At 41.4% G+C, this 27242-nt stretch overlaps 1 protein-coding gene across 1 annotated transcript in view; it reads left to right on the forward strand.

Annotated features, from left to right (window-relative positions):
* The window catches only part of LOC150085119 (uncharacterized), a 199244-nt gene that overhangs the window by 135019 nt on the left and 36983 nt on the right, over positions 1-27242 (forward strand). The window contains exons 12-15 of the mRNA XM_090373880.1: positions 930-1250; positions 5142-5468; positions 7279-7548; positions 18286-18486. Coding sequence (XP_090230006.1) covers positions 930-1250; positions 5142-5468; positions 7279-7548; positions 18286-18486 — 1119 coding nt within the window. The remainder of the gene's footprint in view (positions 1-929; positions 1251-5141; positions 5469-7278; positions 7549-18285; positions 18487-27242) is intronic.

Consider the following 27242-nt stretch of genomic DNA (forward strand, 5'->3'; position numbering starts at 1 on the left):
ATAATCTGCATACAATAATTCCGTGTGGTTGGAGTTTGAACATTGGTAAGCTTACGTCAAACTATACGATCGTAAATTTTTCGAGCGAGTTCGATATGGTTATCGGACGATAACGGCACGTGGCTCAAGAACATGGGCATCCGTTTCTGGGCCACGGTAGGAAACCTCTATAACTCTATAAATTAGATCTGGTGGATTCGTAATATTTCGTGTTAAACCCCTAGCATTGTCGCTGTTGTGGGTATTATTGCATCGTGTAACCAATCACTGCCTGCAATAAAGATATCCTCTAAGTTTTTGGCAATCTGTTTGAATAGAGTGGGATGCCAGCCTTACAGTTGGTGTCGTATACTTATCGCGCACGTTCGCCTCTGTAGTTCACAGTCTTCTGTGCAGGAAACTATTTGCTTATGGTTTCAGAGATCTCATTACGAAACTGGATCCACACGTACTTATACCATGGTCAGTATCAACGCCCCCTTCGTTCACTTTAACGCTGGAATTCCGCACGGATCATAGTTATGCCCACCACTACTTCTTAATCTTTCAATGACCTTGCCTGCTTTTAGAAATCTCTGGCATGTTCTTTAGTTTACCACGACGATATTAAAGTTAATAGGGACTCGGCAACTTAACGCACTTTCAGTCATTACAAGAATCTTCAAATTCTTTTTTTTTGTTCTTGGGCCTTTAATAATAACTTCTCCATCGCCATCTGTAGATGCTGCGTGACGTCCTTTAGAGACCCTACACGGGACCCACGAAATATTCTTTCAATCGCATTATTTTAGCTAACTGTTGCAAAGACCTCGCACCCAACTGCAATTTCTTAAAATTTTTAATTTAATTAATGTTTTAGACTTAGATCTTTTTGCTGACTATTCTCTTTCTCCACTGCTCGCGTCTCACTTTCTGTCGTTCTTTTACAGATTCCAAAAGTAGCAAATCGGAGGAAAATCTGCCGACGGCACCTCGAGACCCCGAACTCTGTCCGCCACCCCCGCAGCCGTGCATCGACATTAAGAAGCAGTCGCGACAAGACTCGAAGAAAATTGGCTCGATCGGCATGCCCGACAGAAACACGACCGCTGTTCACGGGATCGGCAGATCATCGGACTGTTCGACCCACGGCGCATCTCGGAAACCGCAATCGGACAAAATCCCACGCAGCCCCGAAGACACCGACCAACCGCACTGGATACAAAAAGCGCACAGAATCCAGAAGAGCGGAGTTCACTGGGATGGAATAGGTAAGGGACTCTCCCCTCCTCACCAACACAGATAAGATTCCACTTATCTTGTGGAAGAAATGCTTTCCACAACTTAAATATATAATATTGCATATATTCAATCTTTCCGTTAAATCTGGTATCTACCCCACTCACTTCAAAACTGTTAATGTTATTCCTATCCCAAAGAGAAGTGCAAACCACTCACTAGAGAATTACCGTCCCATCTGCCTTATGAACTCGCTGGCAAAAATTCTGGACACTGTCATTCACCACCGATTAATGGAATATTTTCATCACTTTATCTGCGACTGCCAACATGGCTTCACCAGGGGCCGATCAACTACCACTAATCTTCTCACCATCTGACAACAGGTTCTAGACACCGTCGATCGCGGGGGACAGGTTGATGTGATCTACACAGACCTTACTAAGGCTTTCGACAGTGTCCCGCACAATCAACTTGCTCAAAAACTAAGCCGCTATGGAATACTTGACCCTTATTATCCTGGTTGATGAGCTATATTTCATATCGAAAACATAGGGTGATCATCGGACAGGAAGTCTCACGGGAATTTTTTCCATCGAGAGGAGTACCTCAGGGATCATCTCTTGGGCCGCTTTTATTCACCATCTTTATCAACGATCTACCGCAATTTGTTGCGAGAGGTGGTATCAAGACACTAATGTTTGCCGGCGATATGAAACTATATTCACATATCAACAGTCAAGACGATGCAATTAACCTTCATGATGCTCTCACCTCTTTTGCTGATTGGGTTGCTTTGAATGGTTTGGAGGTTAATACTAGGAAATGCAGCTCTATTTCCTTTCCAGCTTCGAGGAAAACTAAGAATTTAGTTATAATTATTATTATTATTATTATTATTATTATTATTAACAGATACAAAACAGCAAACAAACGTGCCAGAGGGTGCAGCTACAAAGCATTATTGCACGGCTTCAAAGCAGAAGCTTGGAGTATACATTTCCAAAATAAAGAAAAAAGTAAATGTACAGATAAAATAAAACTAAGTAAAAGTAGGACTCATCCGTCCTATTTAAGTGAACGGGTAGGAGTAAGGCAGAGCACTGGTATTTCTTCTCACACATTACACAATCAGAGTCTTAGAACTTGCAAGAAGAGTCCATTTTAAATCAGGTAACGGATGAGGTTAGCAATTTCATTTGCCTATTGAAGTGTCCGGGGGTGTCAAATATCTCCACATTTGCTTTGTTCATTGATCTTGCAGTCCTGTTGTAGAAGTTGTAGTGTCCTTAATTTGTTCTCGCATAGGATGGTTTCAGCAGTGGATGGTTTCTTAAAGGTTATTTGTGAGACGAGATGAGGGCAATTCAGGGTACCATTTAACAGCTGGTTAAGAAGGAGTAAGTCGGTTTTATCTCTTCTTTTTTCCAACGTTTCGAGTCCAAAGAGTCTAAACACCACTCTTGGTAGGATTTCCCATTGTATTCAAGGCCACTTTTAAAGCAAACGTACTGGATTGCTCTCTTTTGAATATTTTGAATTTCTAATTTTTGGTAAGCAACATGTGGGGACCAGACGTATGAGGCAAATTGTAGGGCTGGCCTAACATAGATTTTGTAAAGAAAGATGAAAAGTGCCAACTGATTGAAGTCTCGGTTAATTCTTTGCAGGAAACCTAGTTTTTTGCTAGCTGCCTTCACAATGTTACAGACATGGACACCAAAGGAAAATGATTCTTTAATAAAGATACCTTAAATTTTTGATTAACTTTTTTGATCGCCTTGTTGATGCAATAAGAAAAATGAAGGGTTTTTTTGTTGTGTGTGCATTAGCAAAAGTCATCAGCTCGCACTTATTTTAATTAACTACCATTTTTGCTCCTTCAGCCACTGAAGAACTCGTTGAAGAGCTTCGTTTAGGATGATGCAGTCATTGATACTGCCAATTGCTTTATAGATTTTTATGTCGTCTGAAAATATGTTGATTTTGATTTGGTAGTCTCCAAGGGTGCTTGGCAGGTCGTTGATGTAGATAAGAAATAATAGCGGGCCTAAGGATGAATTCTGTGGGACACCAATTTCAGGCTTGAAAGGATATGAAGTTTTACCTTTAAATGTCACGGACATTTCCCTACCTTCCAAGTAGTTTTGAATCCAGTTTAGTGCTTGTCCTCTGAGACGATAGTGATGCAGTTTGTTGATTTGTCTCTGATGGACTACCTCGTCGAAAGCTTTGCTTAAATCAAGGAAGATGGAGTCGACTTGTTTTCCTTCGTCAAGAGCCTGGGATATATTCGAAACAATATATCCCAGTTAATGATTATTACATCAAGGAGATGCCAATTTCCAGAGTTGACGAAGTTAAAGATCTGGGAGTTACTTTTACCGCTACATGTGGGTTTGATAAACATGTTAGGAATATATTAAACCAAGCGAAAAAACAAATTGGCTTCATCAAACGGCAGACGTACAGATTTCAAGATCCTCAGTTCTCTGTGCTCCTATTCAAGACAACTGTACTCCCTGTTGTGGAGTTTGATTCTCCTATATGTAACCCACATTATGCATCTTTGATACAGCAAATAGAATCGCTCCAGATGAAATTTATCCACTATCTTTCCAGACGTAACCCCATGTTTTACCACAGAATCTTCTATCGGAATCTCTGTTCCTACTTCAAGCTTCAATCTCTGGAAACTCGACGAAGTGCTCTTGATCTCAAATTGTTGTACCACATCTTCGCTGGTTCGACCTACCTGCCAGATCTTCTGTGCCATATTGACCTTCACGCTCCAGCAGTGGCTACTAGACAGAACACTACATTCCACATCGGTAATTCTAGATTAGAGATATCCAGGAACTCCTTCTTCAAAAGAACATTGGCACTCATGAACAAGTTTGACTTGGATATGGCTGTGAACAAAAAACAATTTCACAGAACTATTTGGAGTAGGTTGACTGATTGACGGATGAGTTCTGGGCTAAAGATGTCCTCATTAACTCGTGTGTGTGTGTGTGTGTGTGTGTGTGTGTGTGTGTGTGTGTGTGTGTGTGTGTGTGTGTGTGTGTGTGTGTGTGTGTGTGTGTGTGTGTGTGTGTGTGTGACGATGTCTCCTGCAGCAAACTGCTTTCTGCGAGTCTACATAGCGCTGGACTTGACGTCATGAATATCTTTTTCATTTTCGTGAATTGGACTTTTCCCGTTTGAATTAACTTTCATTGTACAAAGTATATTAGTCTAACATTTATTTTTATGTTTTGTACAACCTTTGCTCTGTTATACACTTTAACTGGACGAATGCCTGTTGTGTATATTATATGTTAAAAATAAAATAAATATTATTATTATTAAATCAGTTTATTTCCCAAGAAACCTTGGGTCACCTTGGGACGGCTCTGTGCCAGGGTGACCCAAGGTGCGAGGAACGCATATACAATAGACAAGAGTACATGCGTGCTTGACCCGAGATATTTACAGGATTAAACATACAGAAATATACAAAATATAAAAAAAAAAAAAAAAAAAAACAGTCTGTCTAGGAGGAGGTGAGTATTATAAGTTCATTATCTGGTAGCAGTTTTTGAGGATTTCCTTCCTGTAGGACTTGTCTTCACAGAACCTATCAGGGTGGATCCTAAATTTATTGAAGATCCGAAGGCAGTTGGTTGGAAACATGTTCCTCAGGGAATCAATGTTTGACAGCGTAAGGCGTAGAGGGAGACAGGAGTCGGGGTGCTCCCCTCTTGCCCTCCTCGGGCAAGAGGGGAGCACATCAAATAAATAAATATCATTAAATTTAAAAAAATATATGAAACCGTCTGATGAAAATTATTAGAGTGACCATTTGAATTTTTGCTTTCACTTTTATTAACACTTCAAGAAATTCATTTGCAAAAGGACACCATCTTCTTTTTAAATTACAGACCTTCAATCGGCTTCTGACAGCGGCCAGAGAGCTCCGTGGCTGAAGGAGATCAAATTACGGCCAATCCAGGTGAATGGGCGCCCAAAAGAGCAGGAAGTGGAGGCCCATCCCAGGAAAGAACCCTCGTCAAAATCTCCCATCAAGAATAAACGGAGGGAGGGCGCAAATTCGCAGACATCTCCACGAAGAAGTTTGTCCTTAAAATGCCGCAAAACTCCGCAGCATTTCCTTTTCAGTGGGGATGCCAGTGCGGGAGATGACACTCCTTCGTGGGTTAAAGAAGCCGAGAAAAGAAAATCTAGGCTGATCGACTGGAGTTCCCTGGGTAAGGGGCACTTAATGATGCGCTTAGAACTCTTTTTTTTGTTTGTTTGTTTTTTGTTAAAGTACCACTGTTTTCGCTGGACTACAAAATGGGCTTTACAACCTCACTTCCTACATTTCTTAAAACGCGGCTTATTTACTGACATTGAAGTTTTTTTAGTTTGTTTTTATGTTCGATATTAAAATTTTGAACACAAACGCAAAATAATAATTAAAAAATAACGGAGTCCCCGAAAAAGTACGTAAAGTTCGAAACATTCCGATAATGGAAAAATTACTGCAAATTCGACAGACGGTCAAGGTGCAAGTTGAAAAGTAGGTTTTATTTTGTAGAGATTCGCCGCAAGGCAGGCGTACGAAGGGGGTATCAAAAAGAGAGAGTTTTTCCCTTCACCTCCTTCTGTTTATTCCTGAATGTTATGTTTCTTTGAGTGAGTATCGCTTGTTTAGCGAGTAATGTATGCCAGAAGTTCCATTGCGCTAAATCTTGCGTTTCTTCGTTACAAAGCTGAAGGTGTGACATCGTAGATAAAGCTAAATATCAATCCAATTTCCAATTTTTGTTTTTGAATGGCAAGCAGTCAACAACCATTCATAAAGAGAGGTCTACAATATCTGTCCATCGTGTGGCGTTGCAGAACATTTGTGGAGAGGGTTCAAATAACATAACGTAACCTTCAAATGCAGCCAGGAGAAAAGAAGTGGGTGGCCATCCACATCTCACGCTGCTGAATTCGTGGAGAAAATTGAACAGCTGATTCTCAGTGATCTCCCGATAACAATCAAACAGATAATTGCGAACACTGGGATAAAATATGCATCAGTGGGGAACATAATTTGCGATGAATTAATTACGAATAAGGTCTCATCACGATGGAGTTGCTCACGTCTTCAGAAAGAAAAAAGGCGGGCCTGCCATGATCGCCGTGTGTGACAGTGATCCTGGCCTATTTTCTTCCTGATTATTGACTATGGATGAATCTCGGATACATCACCTTTTGATCCAGGAAAAAAAAAACAGATTTAAAACAATTGAAACATCCGTCATAACCAACTCCCAAAAAGGCCAGAGTGCAACCATCTGTACGGACTTTTTTGGATGAGATGGGCATTATTCTCACAGATTTCCTGGAAAAGAGTACCATCGTCAATGCACATTATTACTACAGCAACTTACCGAAGCAACCCACAGCACTTAAGTGTATATGTCACAACCATCTTACCTCAATCTCCTGCCTTGGCACCCTCTGACTTCTTCCTCTTTCAGCGGTCGAAATCATTTGTGCGTGGAAAGCAATTTTTTGGCAATGCAGAGGAAATTTGTGCGGCAGAAGCGTCGTTTAAAGAGCAAAGTGAGGCCTTCTACAAAAACGGCATAAAGAAGTGCCCAAAAGAAATGAGAAATGTGTCGCTTTGGGTTGCCACTACGTAGAAAAGGAGTAATATGTGTTCCAAATCTGAATCTGGTCAGGGGAAAAACATTTTGATACCCGTCGTACATCGTATTTTAAAGTATTTGATAATAAATAACCAAAGAGGTTCATCGAGAGACGACCCTTTAATTTAAAACGCAATTGTAAATACATCCAACCCCCACAAATGCAATTGTAAACACATCAAAACGGGCATCCAATTAAAAATTGGGTACGCGGGGATCGCTGTATTTATTTCACTCAATTATTCTAAAAAGTTCAACCGGACCCCAAAAAACAGCGCCGCTTTTTATTTATTCAAAATTTCCGCACATTTGAAACCGTGCTTGTCCCCGGAAGTCATCCGCCTAATCGTGTCGCTTTGCTTTTTATTCACAGAGAATCTCTGCGGAGTCCCCAAGGCAGTGGAGCCACCTCGGTGGAAAGGCATAAAACTGCGCCGCACAGCCGTGTCCTACCAAGATCTGCAGTCGATTCCTAGAGAGCGGGACTCTTCGGACGAAGACACGTGCAGCTCCTACAGCGAGGACTCGAACGCTCCATCAAGTTCGGAAGGAGACTGCGGCGTCCCAGTGACCCAGGACAGAGTGCAACGTGTAAATCATCCGATTGAACGCAGAGAAGAACGGCCAAAGGACATCCCCCAGAGTAAGAGCACTTGGGTTTAACGTTATGTTCCGGGGTCGATAATTTGGGGAATGACAGACCCGTTTAACGACGAGAAATCCCGCAATTTGTAATTAACGAAGTGTATCGAGCACACAAAAATAAAATATGAGCTGAACAGATTCCTCGCACGAGTCCGAACTTCTCTTGCCTTACATCTTTTAACAACCCATTTACGAAAATCCATCGACACAGCCACGCACTCGTGCATTTCACTCGATCAACAGCAACTTGCGCCCCGAAGCTTCCCCTTCGTACATTCTTCGATCAATTCGGATTCATCAGCCAACTGCACTTTTGGTGCGCGCTGACTGAATCTGCCTCGTGCACCCGCAGCAGTGTTTGCGTCTTCAGATTCTAGCGGGAAGGAGTAAAGCGAGACGTCAAGTTTCTTGAAACCCGTGAACCAATTGCGTGGTTGTCCTGCAGGTATGAGTTTGTCCACTTTGATATTGCCAAAGAAGAAAGTTTTTTTGTCCACTGGTTTCGACATTCGGTTAAGAGCATGTTGACAATTCCCTATCCCTACAGTTGAGAAGTGCATCCATCTGTTTACAAGACCGAAGAATACCCAGAATAGTTTCGTGCACCGAATATTCTCCAATTGAAAACAAAATTCACATCGCCTCAACACTTCCAGTCTGCTGATCCTACCATTAATCAATTTATGGGGGTGGCAGAGGTCAAATCCAGTACGTTTCTTCGTTTATAAACTGAGATGAATCAAACATGGCGGAAACAGTCGCCTGTTTGACATAAATACCTTTACTTTTATACACTTTAACACGCGATGGCCATTGATGCAACAACACAGAGAGTTGTTATCAATGGACACTGCTCTTCGTGGAGCAGGCCTTGCATAGCCGAATGGTCAGGAGCGAGATTGCATAGCACGCGATCCTTGAGTGGACCTGGGTTCAAACCCGTGACTATTAAATACGATACATATTTGTATTGACGATTTATTGTAAACTCTGTTGACTTGGTTGTCGTGTCGAAGTATAAACCAATAAATTCTATTAGCAGATTTCCCCAGAGTTCAGTGCTGAAGACGCATTGTTGTTTTCGATATTTATTAATGAAGGTATATCAGACTTAATGTCCAAGTTTGCAGCGATACGAAGTTGACAGGGTGGGTAATGACAGTAACTGAGATATACTATTCGGACAACATTTTGAAAAATTAGTATTAGCGAAACGGTGCAAGGAAGCAGCCACACGCTTTTGCTACACTGACCGGTGAAAAGAATAGATAAGAAAAGAAAACACAAGTTACGCACTTCCCTCCTCACATAGGTAACTATCTAGTTGACCTTGAAATTTCTTCTAACTGTCAGCCTCGACTACCTGCGAAGGCAATTTGTTCCTGCAATCAACAACAAGCTGGCTGAAAGAAAACTTCCTACAATCTAGTCTAAACTTATCGGAGTCAGTCCTCGTACGGACGTCCTTTTGCCAATATCACCATGCCAGTTTCCCGTCATTCGACACTTTCAAGAAGCTCAATACCTTTTAACATTAGTATCAGTAGTGGCAAATGACGCAAGAAAGCAAGCCAATTAAGCATCTCCAAAAACAAAAAAAAAAAAAAAAAAAAACACTTCACCTTACTGTCCATCAGCACGAAAAATTTGTCTAGCTCTTCATGAATTTATTCAAACTACCCACTTCCACAACAACAGATGAAACCTTGCTCCAACGATTAACCACATGCTGTCTGAAGGTAAATTACTGCACATCTGTCGTGCAACCATCCATCAATTTCAATTTATGCCCCCCCACCCGTAGAGTCTCATCAAGAGGAAGAATGCCATCAACATTGAACTTATTCAATCCATTCAAGACCTTCAGTATCTCAATTAGATGTCCTCGGAGGCCTGGTCTCCGGACACTGTAATTTGTAGAACTGAAGTTTTTTATTGGTACGAACACCCTTTTTTTTCCATTCACCATTCTCGTTGCCCTTCTCTCCATCCTTTCTAGCATATATGCATCCTTCTTAAAATGAGGCTTCCAAACACAGTACTCAAGATGCTGCCTAACCATGGCCTTGTACAAAGGGATAATCACCTTCTTATCCTTGCTAGCAAAGTTTCTCTATATCATTGGCAAAATCCCATGAGCTGTCCTGACAGCCTGTTTGTACTTCTCAGAGAACTTTTAGAAATTAGGAACTTTGTTAGCAGGGATAATGAGGTGATTATCCGATTGTACATCGCAATGGTTACGCTGCATCTTGAGTAAGAAATACAGGTCTAGAGGACTCATTTCAGGAAGGAGCTAGATCTGTTGAACGGATGACGAGAAGGGAAACGATATTAGAACGAGAAACAGAAAGGAGCAGTGACAAGGAAATGGTTCAATTCTACAAACTGCAACATCTGGAGAGTAGAAACTTTCGAGGTAATCTGACTGAGTATTTAAGGCCTTTAATGGATTGAACAAACTTAGTGCTGATGGAATCGTTCCCCTTGTTCAGATTACATTCCTCCTCGAGGCTGTCGCAGACATTCTCTTAGAGGTATGATAAGGTAGGGCTTGCTGCCTCGGAGTCTAAAATACACGCGGAACTCATATTCGTGAGACTTGGGTCAAGTGAACCGAATTTCTGCGAAGTCCAGTCGTACTACGACAATCAAATCCTCTACTATTCGACTGCTTCACAATTATGGGATCATTAGTAACTTTTACTGTAACTCCCGCGTGCGAGTCCTAGTATAGGCGCAGATTTAAGAAGGTGACCATCCAGGTGTGAACCAATATAAGCAGGGGGAGAGGTGGCCTCAACACCACACAAAAGAATGCCGCCCCTCTGCGTCAATAGACAGTACTAGGTGATAGATCACTCTCATCAATCGGTGCAATACCACCACTTTGCTTATTACAGGCTTGAAGTGGTGGAACCGATGTTCAGTCTCTAGAGCAAAGCAGCAACTTCCATCTGTTCCATCATGCAATGAGTTTTTTGAGTTTGTTTTCAGTTTATGATGGGCATTATGGCGAGATGCAATCTTCCTTACATTTCGAGGGCACAGCTTTAAAATGGTGTTCTCAAGCCAGAGGTTAGATAGTTTCCGTGAACCGAACCTATTGGCAACTGTTTAGGTGGCATCCTGTAGCGCAGTGAATAGAGACAGTCTGAGTAGTGTGAATTCAAGGGAATTGTCAAAGCCATGCAGTTTGATTACCGCGCAATATTTCATTGCTTCACGCATATTGTCCAGCCTACTTTACACCGAATTCATCATGAATTGTCAAACTAACAGAACAAACTTATCTGCGAAAAGACCTAATCTCCCCCCCCCCCAAACTCTTCCTCTTTCATTTCACAAATATACGTGTGGTCTCAGTTGTAATCTCAACGATGTTCGTTTACACTTACAGTCTGCCACACCCCACGTATTCTTTCTGAAAGAGTCCCAGTTCTCAGTTGATCCAACTACTGCTCATCTCAGTTGTCCGAATGATTCCTTTCGCCTCAAAGGTGGTACTTGTGCACTTGTCCGTTCCAATATTCCTTGTCAGAGATTTGGTAATTTGGAATCTTCTCTTTTCAATCTCCTCTGGCTTAAAATTTGTCTCTCTCTCTGTCTCATTCTGTTAAATCTTTGTTGCCTCTACCGTTCTCCCAACTCCTGTAATCACTTGGAGCTCATTCAATTCCTCTCTTTGAAAACAAAGTGGGTAATTGTTTTTTTTTTTTTTTTTTGTGGTCGATGACGTGTGTGCTTGCATTAATTTTAATGTTTTTAGTTGAATTCGAACGCGGGCTTTTTCCACCAGTGTGGGTCAGACGGTTATAATCGAGGTTCTCCCCAATATGGAGATAACTACTTTTCCACCCTGCGAGAACATTTTGCCACTACTCATTCATTGAAACGTGGCTCATCTGCAACACGTGTAGATGGTTGGTTGTGATGAGCACAACAAACCGACTGTGCGCGTAAAACCGATGTGTTTTGTGGTTTTGTTGGACGAAAAACGTACACCCCAACTGGAGGCCGACTTGGTCAACACTAAACTGCGAACGAAACACAAAAAAGTCAACTTTAAAGCGGAGGAGAAAAATGTCTTTCCATTTTAAGATTTAATCTGCGTGTGGAAACCCAGTGGTGGGACGCCTTACTTAAAACACCACGTGTTCTTTTCTCGCAAAGCGACTTTTCTTAAAATTTGTAGCGTTTCTCAGCAGATAACCGGAACAGATCTTTGAAAGAATAAAAAAATAAATTTCGTCGAAACAGAACGAAGAAAATGGAGCTTGAAAAGGGTCCGTCAGCAAAAAATATAAAAAAATATTTTGCGCGAAATCATCTAGAAAGTTATAAATATTAACTCTTTTATTTATTTGTTTTTTCTCTTTTCATCACCAATTGCATTACGAATTGCGCAAAGAAATTAAAACTTTAGTCAAGAATGGCGAATACGCTGTCCACAGACAGTTCACGCTTCCATACCACTTCCTACATCTCTGGAGATCTCGTTTTTGTGCCAATACAAACGTCGAAACCTTTGCCAAGCCGATCACCTACCAACGAATGCACCCGACCCCTCGTTCCTGATCTGCAGCCCTCTCGATAACGCGCCGCTTACAAGTAGAGTCCCGTTTAAAATATATAGCGCCATCGGATGCATCGACAGGATGTCCACCCACTAACAGAAGGACACGTAGGGAAAGTGGAGCGCAGAAAACAGTCGCGCGATGTCTGTTTTTTTTTTTTTTTTTTTTCAGGTCTGCTTCCGAACGACAGTTGAACTCGGCCGTGGTACTCTTCTGTAGTGATACTGAACTCTGCAAAATGGGCAGAAGTGTGCGCAATGCCACGATTGTGACCGCTTTGCTAGGAGGAAGGCGATCACCAGGAAAGCCTGCCCATTACTCAGCTACGCCACGAGGACGCGAACCACAACCAAGTTCGAATCACGACGAACTCGATTATCTCACCGGCAAGACGGCACCATAAATAGTACGAAGTCGTAGGGGGTGCTGCATTCCTGAACCACTGGGGCCTAGCCGATGGCACGAGTAAGGTAATATCGCCTCTACAGTCGCTTATAGAGGCCAGCCGAATCCTGCCCCTAGAAGAAGTTAAAGAAAAAATAAATAAGAGTATTGCGCCGGGAACCTAATCCAGTGGAACCAGGACATCTCGTCATCGAAAGTTGAGGGCAAGCAATCTGTGCTCCTTAATGGACTAGCAGGAGGGTCTGCAATAGAAAGAAAAACGTGATAAGCTACGATTAATGACACTGAAAACAAATACAAGTGAAAATGAACAGGGAGGGGGAACCACTGAAACAGAAACGAAGGTTCTTTTAATGCAGCGTTATAAATAATAAATGAAAAATACACACAAATGTTCGCTTACATAGAATTGTGCAAACAAGAAGAAGCGTGACGCTTGCGAAATTTGCCTCCAAAAAATGTTTAACTGCGATGTTACAAAAAAAAAAACGAATTGTGTTAAATAGGCCCACAGATCTGCACGCCTTGAGTGCTGCGTACAAGGCTGGAGGCCTCAGCCTGACGTAGCCGAGTGGTCGGGAGCGCAAGTGCAATAGCACACGCTCTTTGAGTGGACCAAAGTTCAAACCAGTGACTGCTAAATACGATTAATATTTGTATCGATTGGTGTAAACTCCACTGACCTGGTGGTCGTGCCGGAGTATAAACAAGAAATTTTGGAAAGGGGTTTAGAGTTGCTACAACGAGTACACAGAAGGGCAACAAGATTGGTGAGGGGAACAAAGGGATGCTCTTATGAAGATAGGCTTAAGTTCTGCAAATTTCAGCGTTGGAGACTAGGCGCCTGCGAGGTGATCTCATTGAGGTGTGCAAAGACTCAAATGGTTTCAGCAGCTCAAACAAACAAGGAGACATCAATCCAAATTGAGGAAAGACAGTTGTAAGATGGATGTGCGGAAGTTTGCCATTAGCCAGCGGATGGTTGATTGCTGGAACAGACTTCCATCTGTCGTTATACAAGTTGATAGCTTAAATAGATTGAAGGCTGAACTAGACAAACGTTTTGAGGGAATGGATGTTTGAAATGAAATTTTCTTTCTTTTTTTTCGTTTTGGGTGATGCTGTAAACAAGAAGAAGAACTCTTTATTGCATACAAAACGCACATGCCGTACATAATACCCTTCACGGCTAAAAGCCAGGGGTTATGCCCTGGCTTTTAGCCGTGAAGGGTATTGTGTACGGCATGTGCGTTTGCATGTCCATTTAACCGACCTGGACCCTGTGCATACCAACATAAACAGTTGGTATGCACAGGGTCCAGGTCGGTTAAATAAATGATCACCCAAAAAGAACCCAAAAGGTGTTGTTCACAATCAAATCAAATTTCACCGAGCAAAGAGAAAAAGGCTAGGAAATGTTCACCAATTTTTTTTTTTTTTTTAATAAATAAATAAATATTATCGTTATTGTAAGGTTCCTAGGTACACGCAGGCAGGGCCCCTGCGATCCTATGTGTCACCAATAAACGAAATCCAATTTGCCGCCACAAAATATTTCGATTAAAAAGTAAAATAAAGCGTAAATAATTATTAATAATTTGTTGAAAAAGAAAAGAATTACAACGAATGTCACATATATAATGAAACAACAAACAAAAATAACAAAATCATTCTGAAATTCTGGAAATAAACTTTAAATAAATAAACTTTAAATAAATAAACTGGAAATAAATAAACTTCTAAATCACAGCAATCGTATTCTATCGCAATAATAACAATAAAAGGAAAATAAAACAAATTTAAGTTTCATCGCTTTACGAGATGCGAATTTATTAATTATTTCATTTACGTTGATTTTTTCCAAAAGGTCATTTTCTATTGAAATTATTGCGAAATTAGAAAGTACTTGTTCAGACATCGTCGATTGTAAATAATTTTTGATTAATTTTAATTTTGAAAACCTCCGTTCACCTGAGCCAACTGAAACTGATAAAATCAGAAAAATTGATTGGCATTAGTATTGAATGATTGGCATTAGTGGCATATGAAGAGAGGAAAGACAGAAAGCTTATACGGCATCAGAAAAGGACGAAAAAACCCATTTCCCATTCACTTCTCCATCGCTCCAAACGTTTGTCCAGTTCCTCCTTGGATTTATTTAAGCTATCAACTTCCACGACGACAGATGGAAGTTTGTTCCAGCATTCAACTACCCGCTGGCCAAATGCAAATTTCCGCACATCTATTCTACAACTGTCTTTCCTCGGTTTGAATCTGTGCCCCCACCCTCAGGTTCATAATCTGATAAAGTGGAAGTATCCCCGATATTGAGCCTTCTCAACCCATTCAAGGCCTTATACACCCCAATCACCCTTGAAGATGCCTAGTCTCCAGCCGCTGCAATTTGCAGAACTTCAGCCTTTCTTGGTAAGAGCGCCCCTTTGTTCCCCTCATTTGCATAAGTTCTTAATGCAACTGCTACAATTGGAAAAGTATCTGTAAAATCGTTTTTAAAAATGTATTGCAAAGCCTAAAATGGAATAATATCCTCTTTAATATAAATTTGATATTAAATTCAGATAATGCTAAACCATCAATATCAAACTCATTCCGATTAATGTCAATTTGATATGTAAATCTTTGCAAAGATTTAAGAAATCGTTATATGACCATTTTTTTTTTTAAATTCGGAAATATCATAAAATCTTTTAAATATTTCTACACGTTCTTTCACATTTGTAAACCTTTCAGTTAACGAGAAAACTTTTGTGTCCATAATTTGAAAGAAAAAAATAATTTTGAAGTTTTGTTGCGGATCCTGGATAGCTTCCGCTCTACTTTCATGAACATGTACTCAACATGTACTACATAAACAAACACCCTCCTCCTGGCACTTTGCCGCCCCGGGGTGGTTCCCTTCTCCGGAATAAACAGATGATAATAATAATAATCGAAATGACGTCTGTTCAATCTTCTCCTTACAGTGCTTCCTTCTGGAAACGAAGCTTCAATGCCAATGATAAGGACCCATATTTTCAGCCGAATCGAGAATTTTGTGGAACGCTTCCTCGGTTCTATTTTCTTGAAAATATTCCGTGATTTAACCATCGGTAGGGGTGTGAGAAAAGGACGTTCCCTGTCCCCCATACTATTTGATTCATACGCAGAAGCAGTGATGGAAGAAGAGGTGTAAAATTAGGGAGAAGATAAGGATGGTAGGATTTGCAGATGACTAGATACTGATTGCTAATAATGAAGAATTACAGAGCTCCTTGGACATCTTGAACAGCACAATAAAGGAGTAAAATATGAAGATTAACAGCAAAAAAACCAAGGTAATGTTAATTTCAAAGAGGCCACGAAGAAGAAGAATCAACGTAACATTAGATGGAATAATATTGGAACAGGTCGACGGATAGACATACTTGGGAAGCATAATGACAGAAACTGGGAAAAGCCTGAAAGAAATAAAAAGAAGAATTTCAATGGGAAAGAGGCATTTAGCAATAGAAAAGAGGCATTTAGCAATAGAAAAGAACTATTGAGAAGAAATTTCAAGAAGGAAGTAAGAAAGCAAATGGTGAAACATTAATATGGACTGTTGTACTATATGGCTCCGAGACGTGGACACTGGGAAAGAGGAGATTAGACACCTTGAAGCTTTCGAGATGTGGGGTGAGGAGGACAATGGAAAGGGTGAAATGGGTGGACAGAGTGAGAATGAGATTTTGCGGAAAGCAGAAGAGAGAACGTTAGCAAAGAATTAAGAAGGAGACGAAATAACTTTATAGGACATGTATTGAAAAGAGAAAGCATGCTGAGGAAAGAAATTGAGGGGTAGATGTGAGGGAAGAGAACTGTTGGGAGAAGCAGAATTGGAATGATGGATTGGACGGTGAGGGGAAATTATGCAGGAATTAAAAGGACAGCACAAGATAGAGAAGCAAGACGTCAATGAATCCCTGAATACAAATATGAAACACAGATCCGGATAAGCAAATTAATGTTCCTGCAATTTCATGTATTGTATTTATTTATTTCAAATGAATTATTTGTCTGCCGTGTTGAACACTGGCAAACGATGGAAGTCGCGCTGATTGTATAAACCAATCAGATGACCAGTGGGACTTCTGGGTATGTAGGACAAGCGGTCGGATAGGTTTTAAGAGTAACCCTCAGTTGTAGAATGGTAATCCCTTTGGCTCTTAATTCGTGCTTAGTAGCGGCCCTAATTGACTCAATACCCTCAATTGACTCAATGAATAGGTGCGAACAGTGCGTTTCCAGTAAAGTCTCTCGTAATCCGCAGGTTATGTGGAAATTTCCTTCGTTCTACTGAAACTATTATCAATGTAATTACCCAGAGGAATTAAAAAATATCAAATTGCTCTATAAAGTAGTTCGTTAAAGAGAGGTCCGACTTGTACAGTACATGTCAAACTTTGTTTTGGCGCCCTCCTGAACTGCCGCAAATAACGCTTACCTCGGCTACCCACTCGCGGTAGCCGTGCACGCAGGCACCTTTCCTTTAAAAACCCTTCAAGGCACTAAGCCAGGGGTCAACAAGCAGCGGCAGAGATACCATCTCGCGGGAAATATAATAGAGGGGAAGGACAAAGCTTAAGTAGGAGTAAAGTAAAGGACAATTTTGTGTTAAGAACATCAAGCAGATTATTTTAACTTAAATTTTCTGTTTTTATACTCCGGCACGACAACCAAGTCAGTAGAGTTTACAATAAATCGTCAATACAAATATTTATCGTATTTAGTAGTCACGGGCTTGAACCCTGGTCATTCAAGGAACGCGTGCTATGCACTCTCGCTCCTGACCACTCGGCTACGTAAGGCCCGATTAATTATAATATAAATACATCAAATTACAAAAAAAAGATAATAACTAATAATAATAAAATAAATTCGAATAACGCGAGATAGTTTTCTTCAGTTGGGTCTTCCGCGAGACTGTTGTCGAGGAACGATCTCAGATCAGTTGATGGCTGTGGAAACAAAGTGCGGATCTAAGATGAGACGTCTGTACTTCTTGTCCTCTACCATTTTATCCACATTGGCATCCAGGAGTTGAACTAAATGGAGCTTCTCATAAGGGTCTTATGAGAAGTCTAATAACCGATCTTTAAGATGTAGCCTCGAAGAGAGAGCAATAAGCTTGGGAGTGGAGCGGAGAGCTGTTGGAGGATTCAACACACGGTGTCCCAAATGTTGGGAACTGAGATTCCCCCAGCGATCATTTTGCTGATGCTGATTAACACGTAATTAATGATACGGGGATTGAGTTAAAAAATGTAATCCATCGAAGCAGACAAAGAAGTGGCGAACAACAGAATATGACACGCACGAAATTCATAAATGGACACACGTGTCGAGATTATTAATTTAAGTGGTTAACCCCTGAAGACGAACTGAAAACACGAACGAGTGTGCAAAAGGGAAACTGATCTCCTTGTAGCAAAAAAAAAAAAAGAAAAAAAAGAAAGAAAGCCTTATCTTATATTCAAATTGTTAAACACGTTGGCTCTTTATTTCAATGAATTGATTTATGACGACAACAACGCTCCCGGGATCAGAACCGCTGTTTCCAACCAACCCCCAATTGACGTGTACGTAGTAGTTGCAGCCAGATTCGAATAGTGGGCGAATATAATCCGTTAGCAAGCAGCGACACCCGTCCACTCTTCCCTTCCCTTAATTTGTTTGTGTGAAATGTTGTCTAATCGCAATCGTTTCGTTGCCAGAAGAGCCAGAGAGCCCCACCTGGTTGAACGAGGTGAAGCTGAAGAAGACCCCGTACTACGACAAGTGGATCAGCCAGGACACCGGGGGTTGTAAGGGCCGGCACAGGGAAGAATTCCGCTCCTCCGAGAGGAACCTCTTCAGCTCGGATGCCGAGGACGCCTACCACAAGGGAGACTCTGCGGACACATCCAAGAAATCAGGTAATCACCGGAAATCCTTTAGATCAGAGGTGGCCAACTTAATTTGCGACGCGATCTACTTTTTTTTTCTTCAAAATGTGCCGCGATCTACCATTTCAAGAATTTCATTGCACGTGGTTAAAAGAGTTAATCGACACATATTGAAAATTGTTGTTTATAAATTTTAAAATTAAATACGATTCAGAATCCTCATTTTAAATTAGCGTATATTTTAAATTTATGCGAAGTTTTGTGTTCATGTCATCAGCCAAGCTTTTAAAATCGGCGATGTACTGTGACTGATGAGACCAACCGAAAAGAATCTTTTGTTTGCAAGTCCGTAAGAGTAGAGCGATTCTTCGTCTTTGGAGTGTTGTCAATGATATTTAGGAATTTTGCTAGCAGGGACAGGGACAGGGAGGTGATTATCCCGTTATACAAGGCAATGATGAGGCCACACCTACAGTACTGTGTCCAGGTCTGGAGGCCTCATTTTAGGAAGGATGTAGAGGTGCTGGAAGGAGTACAAAGAAGGGCAACAAGATTAGTGAGGGGGAACAAAGGAGTGCTCTTACCAAGAAAGGCTTAAGTTCTGCAAATTGCAGCGCATGGAGAGTAGGCACCTGCGAGGCTGTCTGATTAAGGTGTATAAGGCCTTGAATGGGTTGAGCAAGCTGAATGCTGATGGGATTCTTCCTCTTGCTCAGACTAAGAACCTGAGGAGGTACAGTTTCAAACTGAGGAAAGATAGTTGTAGAATAGATGTGCGGAAATTTGCCTTTAGCCAGCGGGTGGTTGATTGCTGGAATAGGCTTCCATCTTTTGTTTTGGAAGGTGGAAGTTTAACGCAAAGTGAGAGTGAGAGAGAAAGAAAATCAATTGCAACTACACGAATACACTGTAGATAAATAAGTAAAGTTGCAACTGTCCCGTTACGACCAAAGACTCGCATCACAATAAAAATAATTAAAATTAGCTCCACGACCATTTAAGAAGTAAAAATTAAAAAAATGAAACGCGCTCTCACGATTCCTCACACGACGCAAGTATTAACTGCGCTGCATCACGCTTATATCTACAACGTAGTAATACATTCGTACTTTCACTGCGGATACTGGTCGTGCGCTCTTGTTTACAGAAGCATGGTATGCGTGCTCAGCCCCAGCTGAACGAATTCCTTCGAAGCAAAGTTCAATGGCATCGGCATAAAAGAAAGATTTGCACCTCCTTCTGGTGCGCAGATATTTATCGTTCACACGCACGTTGAAAAGAAATGTCATTTTTTTTTTTTTTTTTTTTTTTAAACAGCAAACAAACATGCCTGAGTGCGCAGCAACAAAAATAAAGTTAGCTCCAAAGCAGAGTTGGAATGCAAATTTGGTCAAGCACAAAACGATAAAAGTACATAAATGAATTAAAAAAAAACAAAAACAATTTAAAGGGTGAGGTAAGTGGGGTGGTTGTGGCGGTTTCAGTTGCCTCTTGAAGTGTCCAGGGGTGTCAAATGTCTGCAGATTTATTTTGTTGATTGATCTTGCAGTCCTGTTGTAGAAGTTGCAGTATCCATAATTTGTTCTTGGTTTCGGCAGTGGATGGTTTCTTAAAGCTCTTGTCGGTGCGTTGAAATTTATTTGTGAGACCAGATGAGGGCAATTCAGGGTACCATTTAACAGCTGGTTAAGGAGTAAGTCAGCTTTATCTCTTCTTTTTTCCAGCGTTTCGAGTCCAAAGAGTCCAAACACCACTCTTGGTAGGATTTCTCATCCTATTGAAGGCCACTTTTAGAGCAAACGTACTGGATTGCTCTTTTTTAAATATTTTCAATTTCTAGTTTTCGGTAAGCTGTATGTGGGGACCAGACCTGTGAAACAAATTCTAGGGCCGGTCTAACGTAGATTTTGCAGAGAAAGATGAAAAGTGCCAATTGATTGAAGTCTCGGTTAATTCTTTTCAGGAAACCTAGTTTTTTGCTAGCTGCCCTCACAATGTTGGAGACATGGACATCAAAGGAAAGCGATTCTTTGATGAAAATAACTAAATTTTTGGCAGAACTAACTTTTTTGATCGCCTTGTTGTTGATGCAATCTTCTTCTTCTTCTTCTTCTTCTTCTTCTTCTTCTTCTTTGTATGCCACTCCTAACGGAGGTCAGTGACCACCACTTCAAATGTCTCTCTGTCTCTGGTAGCTCTGAACAGTTGCTCGGTGTTCAGTCCTGTCCGGTTCAGAAAGAATGCACTTAGTTAAGGCTTAATAAAAGTCCAGTTGTGTTCCTGTCCAGTTCTTAACGTTATGAAGCCACGATGTACTTCTTCTCCCAGGCTTTCTTCTTTCTTCCATTCTCCACTCAATAATTAGCAGTGGAATTGCATATTTGTTGTTCGTCATCAGGTGTCCAAGGTACGCCGTTTTTCTTTTCTTTATCTCCTTCAGCAATTCGCAGGTTTTTCCAGTTCTCTGCAGGACACTCTCATTGGTCGTCACTCTTGCTGTCCATGGTAACTTTAACATTAAGAAAAGTTAATGCAATAAGAGAAGTTAAGTTTTTTTGTGTACATCGTCGAAACTCATCAGCTCCCACTTATTTTCACCGACAACCATTCAATTTTCAATTACCCATTGCACAGGTCCGTTCAGAATGACATAATTGTTGGGGTCATTCTGAATTGGTATTGCGAAATCTTAGAAGCGTCACACGGCACTCTTTTACCGTCCTGCACCGATGCTGAAATCGGTGGGGGACACAAAAGAATCACGCGGGCTTTCGGTGCAGGCAATCGGGAAAACCCTAGAGACGCTGCATCACCCGAAGCTTTCCCTTCGAAGCCATCCGTCTCCCTTTGTGCGAAATGGACTCGTCTAGAAAGTAACGGCCGAAAATGCGCGTGGCTGCAACGACCCAGCGAGTGTATCTTCGACAGAGCGCCTGGACGAAATACGCAGTCGACCGCCACGTAATGCGTGAACTTTTGACCCTGGTACGCCTTTTAAAATTAAAAACGCGCTTCTGCACTAGCGACCTCTTGTGTCGAAGTTATCACGCCGCAATGAAGACAATCGCAATACTGTATTGGGAGAACAACCCTTCCGTCGTCGATGCAGAAACGAACCGGATGCCAGGGACACTCTTTGTGCACGTGTGCGGAGTCTTCACCGAACGATGACTCAACATTAAGTTCGAAGCGGAACTTCTTCTCAAAGCGAAGGTGAATATTCCTTCACGTGTGCGTGCGCGCATCAGTTTCATTCGCAAATTAAAACACAGCACGTTCGTGTGACAGCAGTCGAACAGCTGTTGTCAAGGCGAAAAACACGACAATTGACATCGTAACCTGTCGGGTAATGTACGGGTTGCGTCACATTCGGTTGCGTCTCCGAAATTCTTTCTTCGACCTCTTTTTTAACGTAGCGACCTTTGGTTTAAAGTCCGCTGAATATAATTGGGTTCAACATCGTCGAATTCATCTCTCCCTCCCTCGGAGGACAACCCGCTGAGAGGTACTTTTTAAGCGCTTTTTTTATTTATTTATTTTAACATCGCAGCACGCACGCGTCCAGTTATAATGTGTATAACAGGGTAGAAAAAAGGTAAGAACAAATATTGTACAAAAGCTTTGAACAATGGAAATTTCATTCCAACGGGAAAAGTCCAATTCAAGGAAATAAAAAAGGTGTTCGTGACATCGAGTCCAGTGCCATGAAGAAAATCGCGGAAAGCGGGTTGTTGCACGAGACACACACACACAAACATACGCACGCGCGCGCGAATTAATGAAGACATCTTTAACCCAGAACTCATCCGTGAGCCACTCAACCTACTGCAAGTACTTCTACGAAATTCTTTTCTGTCCACAGCCATATCCAGATCAAACTTGTTCATCAGTGCCAATGTTCTTTTGAATAAGGAGTTCCTCGATATCTCTCATCTAGAGTTACCGACGTGGAATGTGGTCTTCTGTCTAGTAGCCACCGCTGGAGAATGAAGATCAATATGGCATAGAAGACCCAGAAGGATCTTCTACCAGCAGGGTAAGTTGAACCAGCGAAAACAGTTCGCCGAGTTTCTAAAGATTGAAGCTTGAAGTAGGGAGAGAGATTAGGATAGAAGATTCGGTGGTAAAACATGGTATTACGTCCGGAAAGATAGCGGATAAATTTCATCTGGAGCGATTCTCTTTGTTGTATCAAGTATGCATAGTGTGGGTTCCATATAGACAGAGAGAGAGAGAGAGAGAGAGAGAGAGATAATCTTTTATTACCCTTCACGGCCATAAAGCCAGGGGCTTACAGTTTCCCAAACTTGGGAAAATTGAACAATTATTTACAAAAAGGTAATTTTACAAAGAAAACATATTTTATACAAAGGAGAGAACTCCTTACGAGAGTTAAATCTGCTTGAGCTGGCTTAACATCGAGATAAGAGCACCAGCTCAATCAGACCGGAACAGGTGCAAGGTATACATCAGTCATTGCTGATTAGTCCTACTCGTCATAATTTTTTTCCGGTAAGTCCGGTCAGCAGCGAATTTGTTCAGGTCGGCGTCCAGTGCCTGGGTTTGCTTGAGCATCTGCTGAGGAAGGAACCTGTCCGAGAGATGGAGTCGTGCTGAATGCGAGTAGAGCTCGGGATTGGCCCTCGGGATATAGGAGAAACGAACTCAAGTATAGGGAGTACAGATGTTTGGGATATGAGCACAGCGAACTGAGGATCTTGAAATCTGTACGTCTGCCGTTTAATGAAGCCAATTGGTTTTTTCGCTTGGGTTAATATATTTCTAACGTGTTTATGAAACCCACATGCAGCGATAAAAGTAACTCCCAGATCTTTAACTTCGTCAACTCTGGAAATCGGCATCTCCTTGATGTAATATTCATTAACTAAAGCCTTAGTTTTCTTCGAAGCTGCAAAGGAAATAGAGCTGCATTTCCTAGGATTAACCTCCAGACCATTCCTTTAAATGGTCTGGAGGTTAATCAGCGAAAGAGTTGAGAACAATCAGCGAAAGTGTTGAGAACAATCAGCGAAAGAGTTGAGAACAATCAGCAAAAGAGTTGAGAGCATCCTGAAGGTTAACTGCATCATCTTGACTGCTGATACGTGAATATAGTTTCACATCATCGGCAAACATTAGTGTCTTGATTCCACCTCTCTCAACAAATTGTGGTAGATCGTTGATAAAGATGGTGAATAAAAGAGGCCCGAGAGATGATCCCTGTGGTACTCCTCTCGATGGAAAAAATTTCCTTGAGACTTCCTGTCCGATGATCACCCTATGTTTTCGATATGAAATATAGCTCATCAACCAGGATAATAAAGGGTCAAGTATTCCATAGCGGCTTAGTTTTTGAGCAAGTTCATTGTGCGGGACGCTGTCAAAAACCTTAGTAAAGTCTGCATAGATCACATCAACCTGTCCTCCGCGATCGACGGTATCTAGAACCTGCTGCCAGACAGTGAGTAGATTAGTGGTAAGTTAGGGTCCCTGGTGCAGACATGTTGGCTGTCGCAAATGAAGTGCTAAAAATATTCCATTAATCGGTTGTGAATGATAGCGTCCAGAATTTTTGCCAGCGAATTCAAATGGGAAGGTAATTCTGTAGTGAGTGGATTGCGCTGCTCTTTGGGATAGGAATAACATTGACTGTTTTGAAGTGAGTGGAGTAAATATGAATCTTAAAGGAAAGATTTAATACTAGCAGTATTATATATTTAAGTTGTGGAAAGAATTTCTTCCACAAAATAAGTGGAATCCTATCTGGGCCACCTGAAAAATCTTTTGTAAGTTTCCGAAGCGCTTGAATGATATCGGTTGCGTCCACCGAGAGATTATTGAGGGTATCATCCTTAATCACTTGAAATTGATAAGTTGAAGCAGCAGCAGTTTTCTCGAAAAAGGAGGAGAAAAAGGTCGCAAAAAGATCTGCTTTAGTTTGGCTTGCCATCGGAATCAATGATCCTGGTTCCTGTTGAGCAGTCATTAGAATTCTTAAGCATGTTCCAAAATGGCTTCAGGTCTCCATTTTCTGTGAAACTGTGTTGAATTGATTGAATATAACGAGCGTGCTGATTTCTAATCAACCCTTTAATGTTGTTTCTCTGTTCCTTGAACGGTGCCATACATGCTTCACCATGTGTCGTCCTAAAGTGTTTTTTGCACTGCTCTTTGGCTCGGATAATCTCAATTAAGTCTGTCCTGATCGAATGGGGAATCTATTCCTGTAATTTTTACTAAGAGGTACGAACTCTTGAATGATAGAGGAGATTGTGCTAATAAGATGATCGGTGACCGCGTCAAGATCATTAATCCGTGGGAAGGAGAACCCATCGATGCAATCGAGCTCACGCCCTAATAGTTGCCAGTCTGAAGTTCAGCTTGGCTGGGACAGGAGTAGTGCATCTATATTGTAGAGTAAAGATACAGATACAATAATGTGCCCGCTACAGCCAGGAGGCCAGGGGCTACTCTTCTGTGATACCTTATATGGTTAGAGGTATTTAAAAATGTCTGATTTCCTAATTTAATGAAACGGAGTGTCGCTAACAGACCCAAATATAAAACTTTAAGAAAATTCTTCCGCTGGGATGACGGCATTCTGACTAGGCTCGCGCATTCGCAAATGGCCCTTTTAATAAAATTCGGAAATGCGAACATCTGTAACAGAAAATTTGTTCCTGACAAGATGTATTGTGCGAGTATTGACATGATCCACACACGCAACATTTTATTTTCAATACAAAATGTATTTTCATTATCTACCGAAAGGTAATCCAATCCTTAGCTGAGCAGTAGGAACGTATGGCCATGATTGGTGCACCTAAACAAGTCAGAATTAGCGAGAGTAAACCGAGCGATGGTTTCATCCGAATTTGAAAACTTCCTTTGGACGTAAGCAGAGGGCACACAGAAAATAGGTAAGATGGAGAAGCAGTACAGACCGCTTAAAACAGTACAGAAACTTTAAAAAGGAGAGCACATCAAGAGTACACCTTATCCCAAATTAAGAAGTCCCCGAGAATTTCCTCGAAATGCAACAATCACTTTAATATGGAAGGAAAGTTATTTGAGGAGTGGAAGCGCATATCTTTTGTTCATCGAGATGCGACCACAGAAACCGCAATCCTGCCTAGTCCAACTGGGAAAACCCTAACTGCTATGGATGATATAATAATTACTAAACAACAGCTCATTGACGTGACAAATGGTCTGCCCAAAAAAGCTACAACTGGACCTGACGGCTTTTCAATGTTTATGGTCAAGGTGTGCTCTGTGTACATTATGGATCTCCTCCTTAACAACTTCCGGAAGATTCTAAAGACAGGCGCCATACTTGAACTCTGGAAATCTTATGTCAAACCAGTTCCTAAAATTGGAAACCCCAAGACTGCTAAAGACTTCCGTCCAATTGCCATAGGATGTACTTTATTAAACGTTTTTGAAAACCTAATACATCCAGTAATTATCCAGCACTGTTTTTCTCAACAACCACCTTACCTCTACACAGTCCTACACCACAGGTCCACGATCTCAAATCTCCTCGATACTCTCTTCAGAGCAGAAAAGGCCCTGAATGATAGCGTTCAACTGGACATTATCTATTTTGATATTAAATCAGTTTGTGATACTGTGTTCATTCCTACTCTTTTATACATCCCACACTATAGCTTCTCATATGAGTGGCCTGGATATAGAAAAAGCATATCGAAGGAACCTCATGAGGTACAGAAATGATGAAGGAAACAATACCGACAGAACAACGAAAACAAAACGGTACAGAGGGACTTTATTCAAAAATGGCAACGTAGCATTGGCTGCCATGATACAGATGCATCACTGCCAAAGATGGAACAAAGAGAATAGGCGGTCCTCAGTAGGAGATATGGCCACCTCTAATGTCAATGCACTGCCTGACCATACTTAGAACAATGTTGTTGATAAGTTCTTGCGGTAATGTGGTCCATTCCTCTGTTAGCGCCACCTTCACCTGGTGAACATTTTCTGGTGAATGTGGACGTGCCGCTAGGCGTCTTCCCAGAGCGTCCCATATGTGCTAGATGGGATTTAGATCAAGTCTAGAGAACGGGCAGGCCAATCCATACGAACAATGTCCTCACTTTCCAAAAGCATATCAACAGTTTCAGTGCGATGGGGTGTGGCGTTATCATCCAGATACTTTCCAGTATCTTGGGTTGTGTACGTCCATCCAAGATAATGCCTTTCCAGACCAGAACACCTCGATCGCCACATCGATCCCTTTCAGTGATATTTGCGGGGTGATACCGTGTGCCAACCTCTCGCCAGATTACCTGACGTCCAGAATCGCTGCTGAGACTGAATCTGCTGTCATCAGTAAAGAATACCTTATAAGTAAAGATTTTGTGGTTGTAACCTTTAGAAATAGTGTTGGTCCTTAAGTTTTGCGCACCAGTATAAAAGAATATTTCAAAGCATCAAACCAAATAGTGAGAGCATTCTGGATTCTTTAGTACTGCGGAGAGGGTTAATTATAGCAAATGGATATCGCCAGAAAACTATCTATGCCAGTGGTCTCACACTCAAATTGCATGCGGGCCGAATGCACGACCTGAAAGCAGCTGACGGGCCGTACGTTAGTTTGTCTCCATCTATACAGCAATGTGAACTGCCCAGCTGTTCATATTGTTCACAGCTAATCACTAGTTGGTTAGCTGTGCATCCAGCTAACCAACTAGTGACTATATCAGAAGTACCAACTCGATAGAAAAAATCGGAAACAGCAGAATACTGAAGCGCCACCAACT

The sequence above is a fragment of the Mastigoproctus giganteus genome, chromosome 5 (genome assembly GCF_048544385.1).
Source record: "Mastigoproctus giganteus isolate SK-2022 chromosome 5, ASM4854438v1, whole genome shotgun sequence".
In the NCBI taxonomy this organism is placed as follows: Eukaryota; Metazoa; Arthropoda; class Arachnida; order Uropygi; family Thelyphonidae; genus Mastigoproctus; species Mastigoproctus giganteus.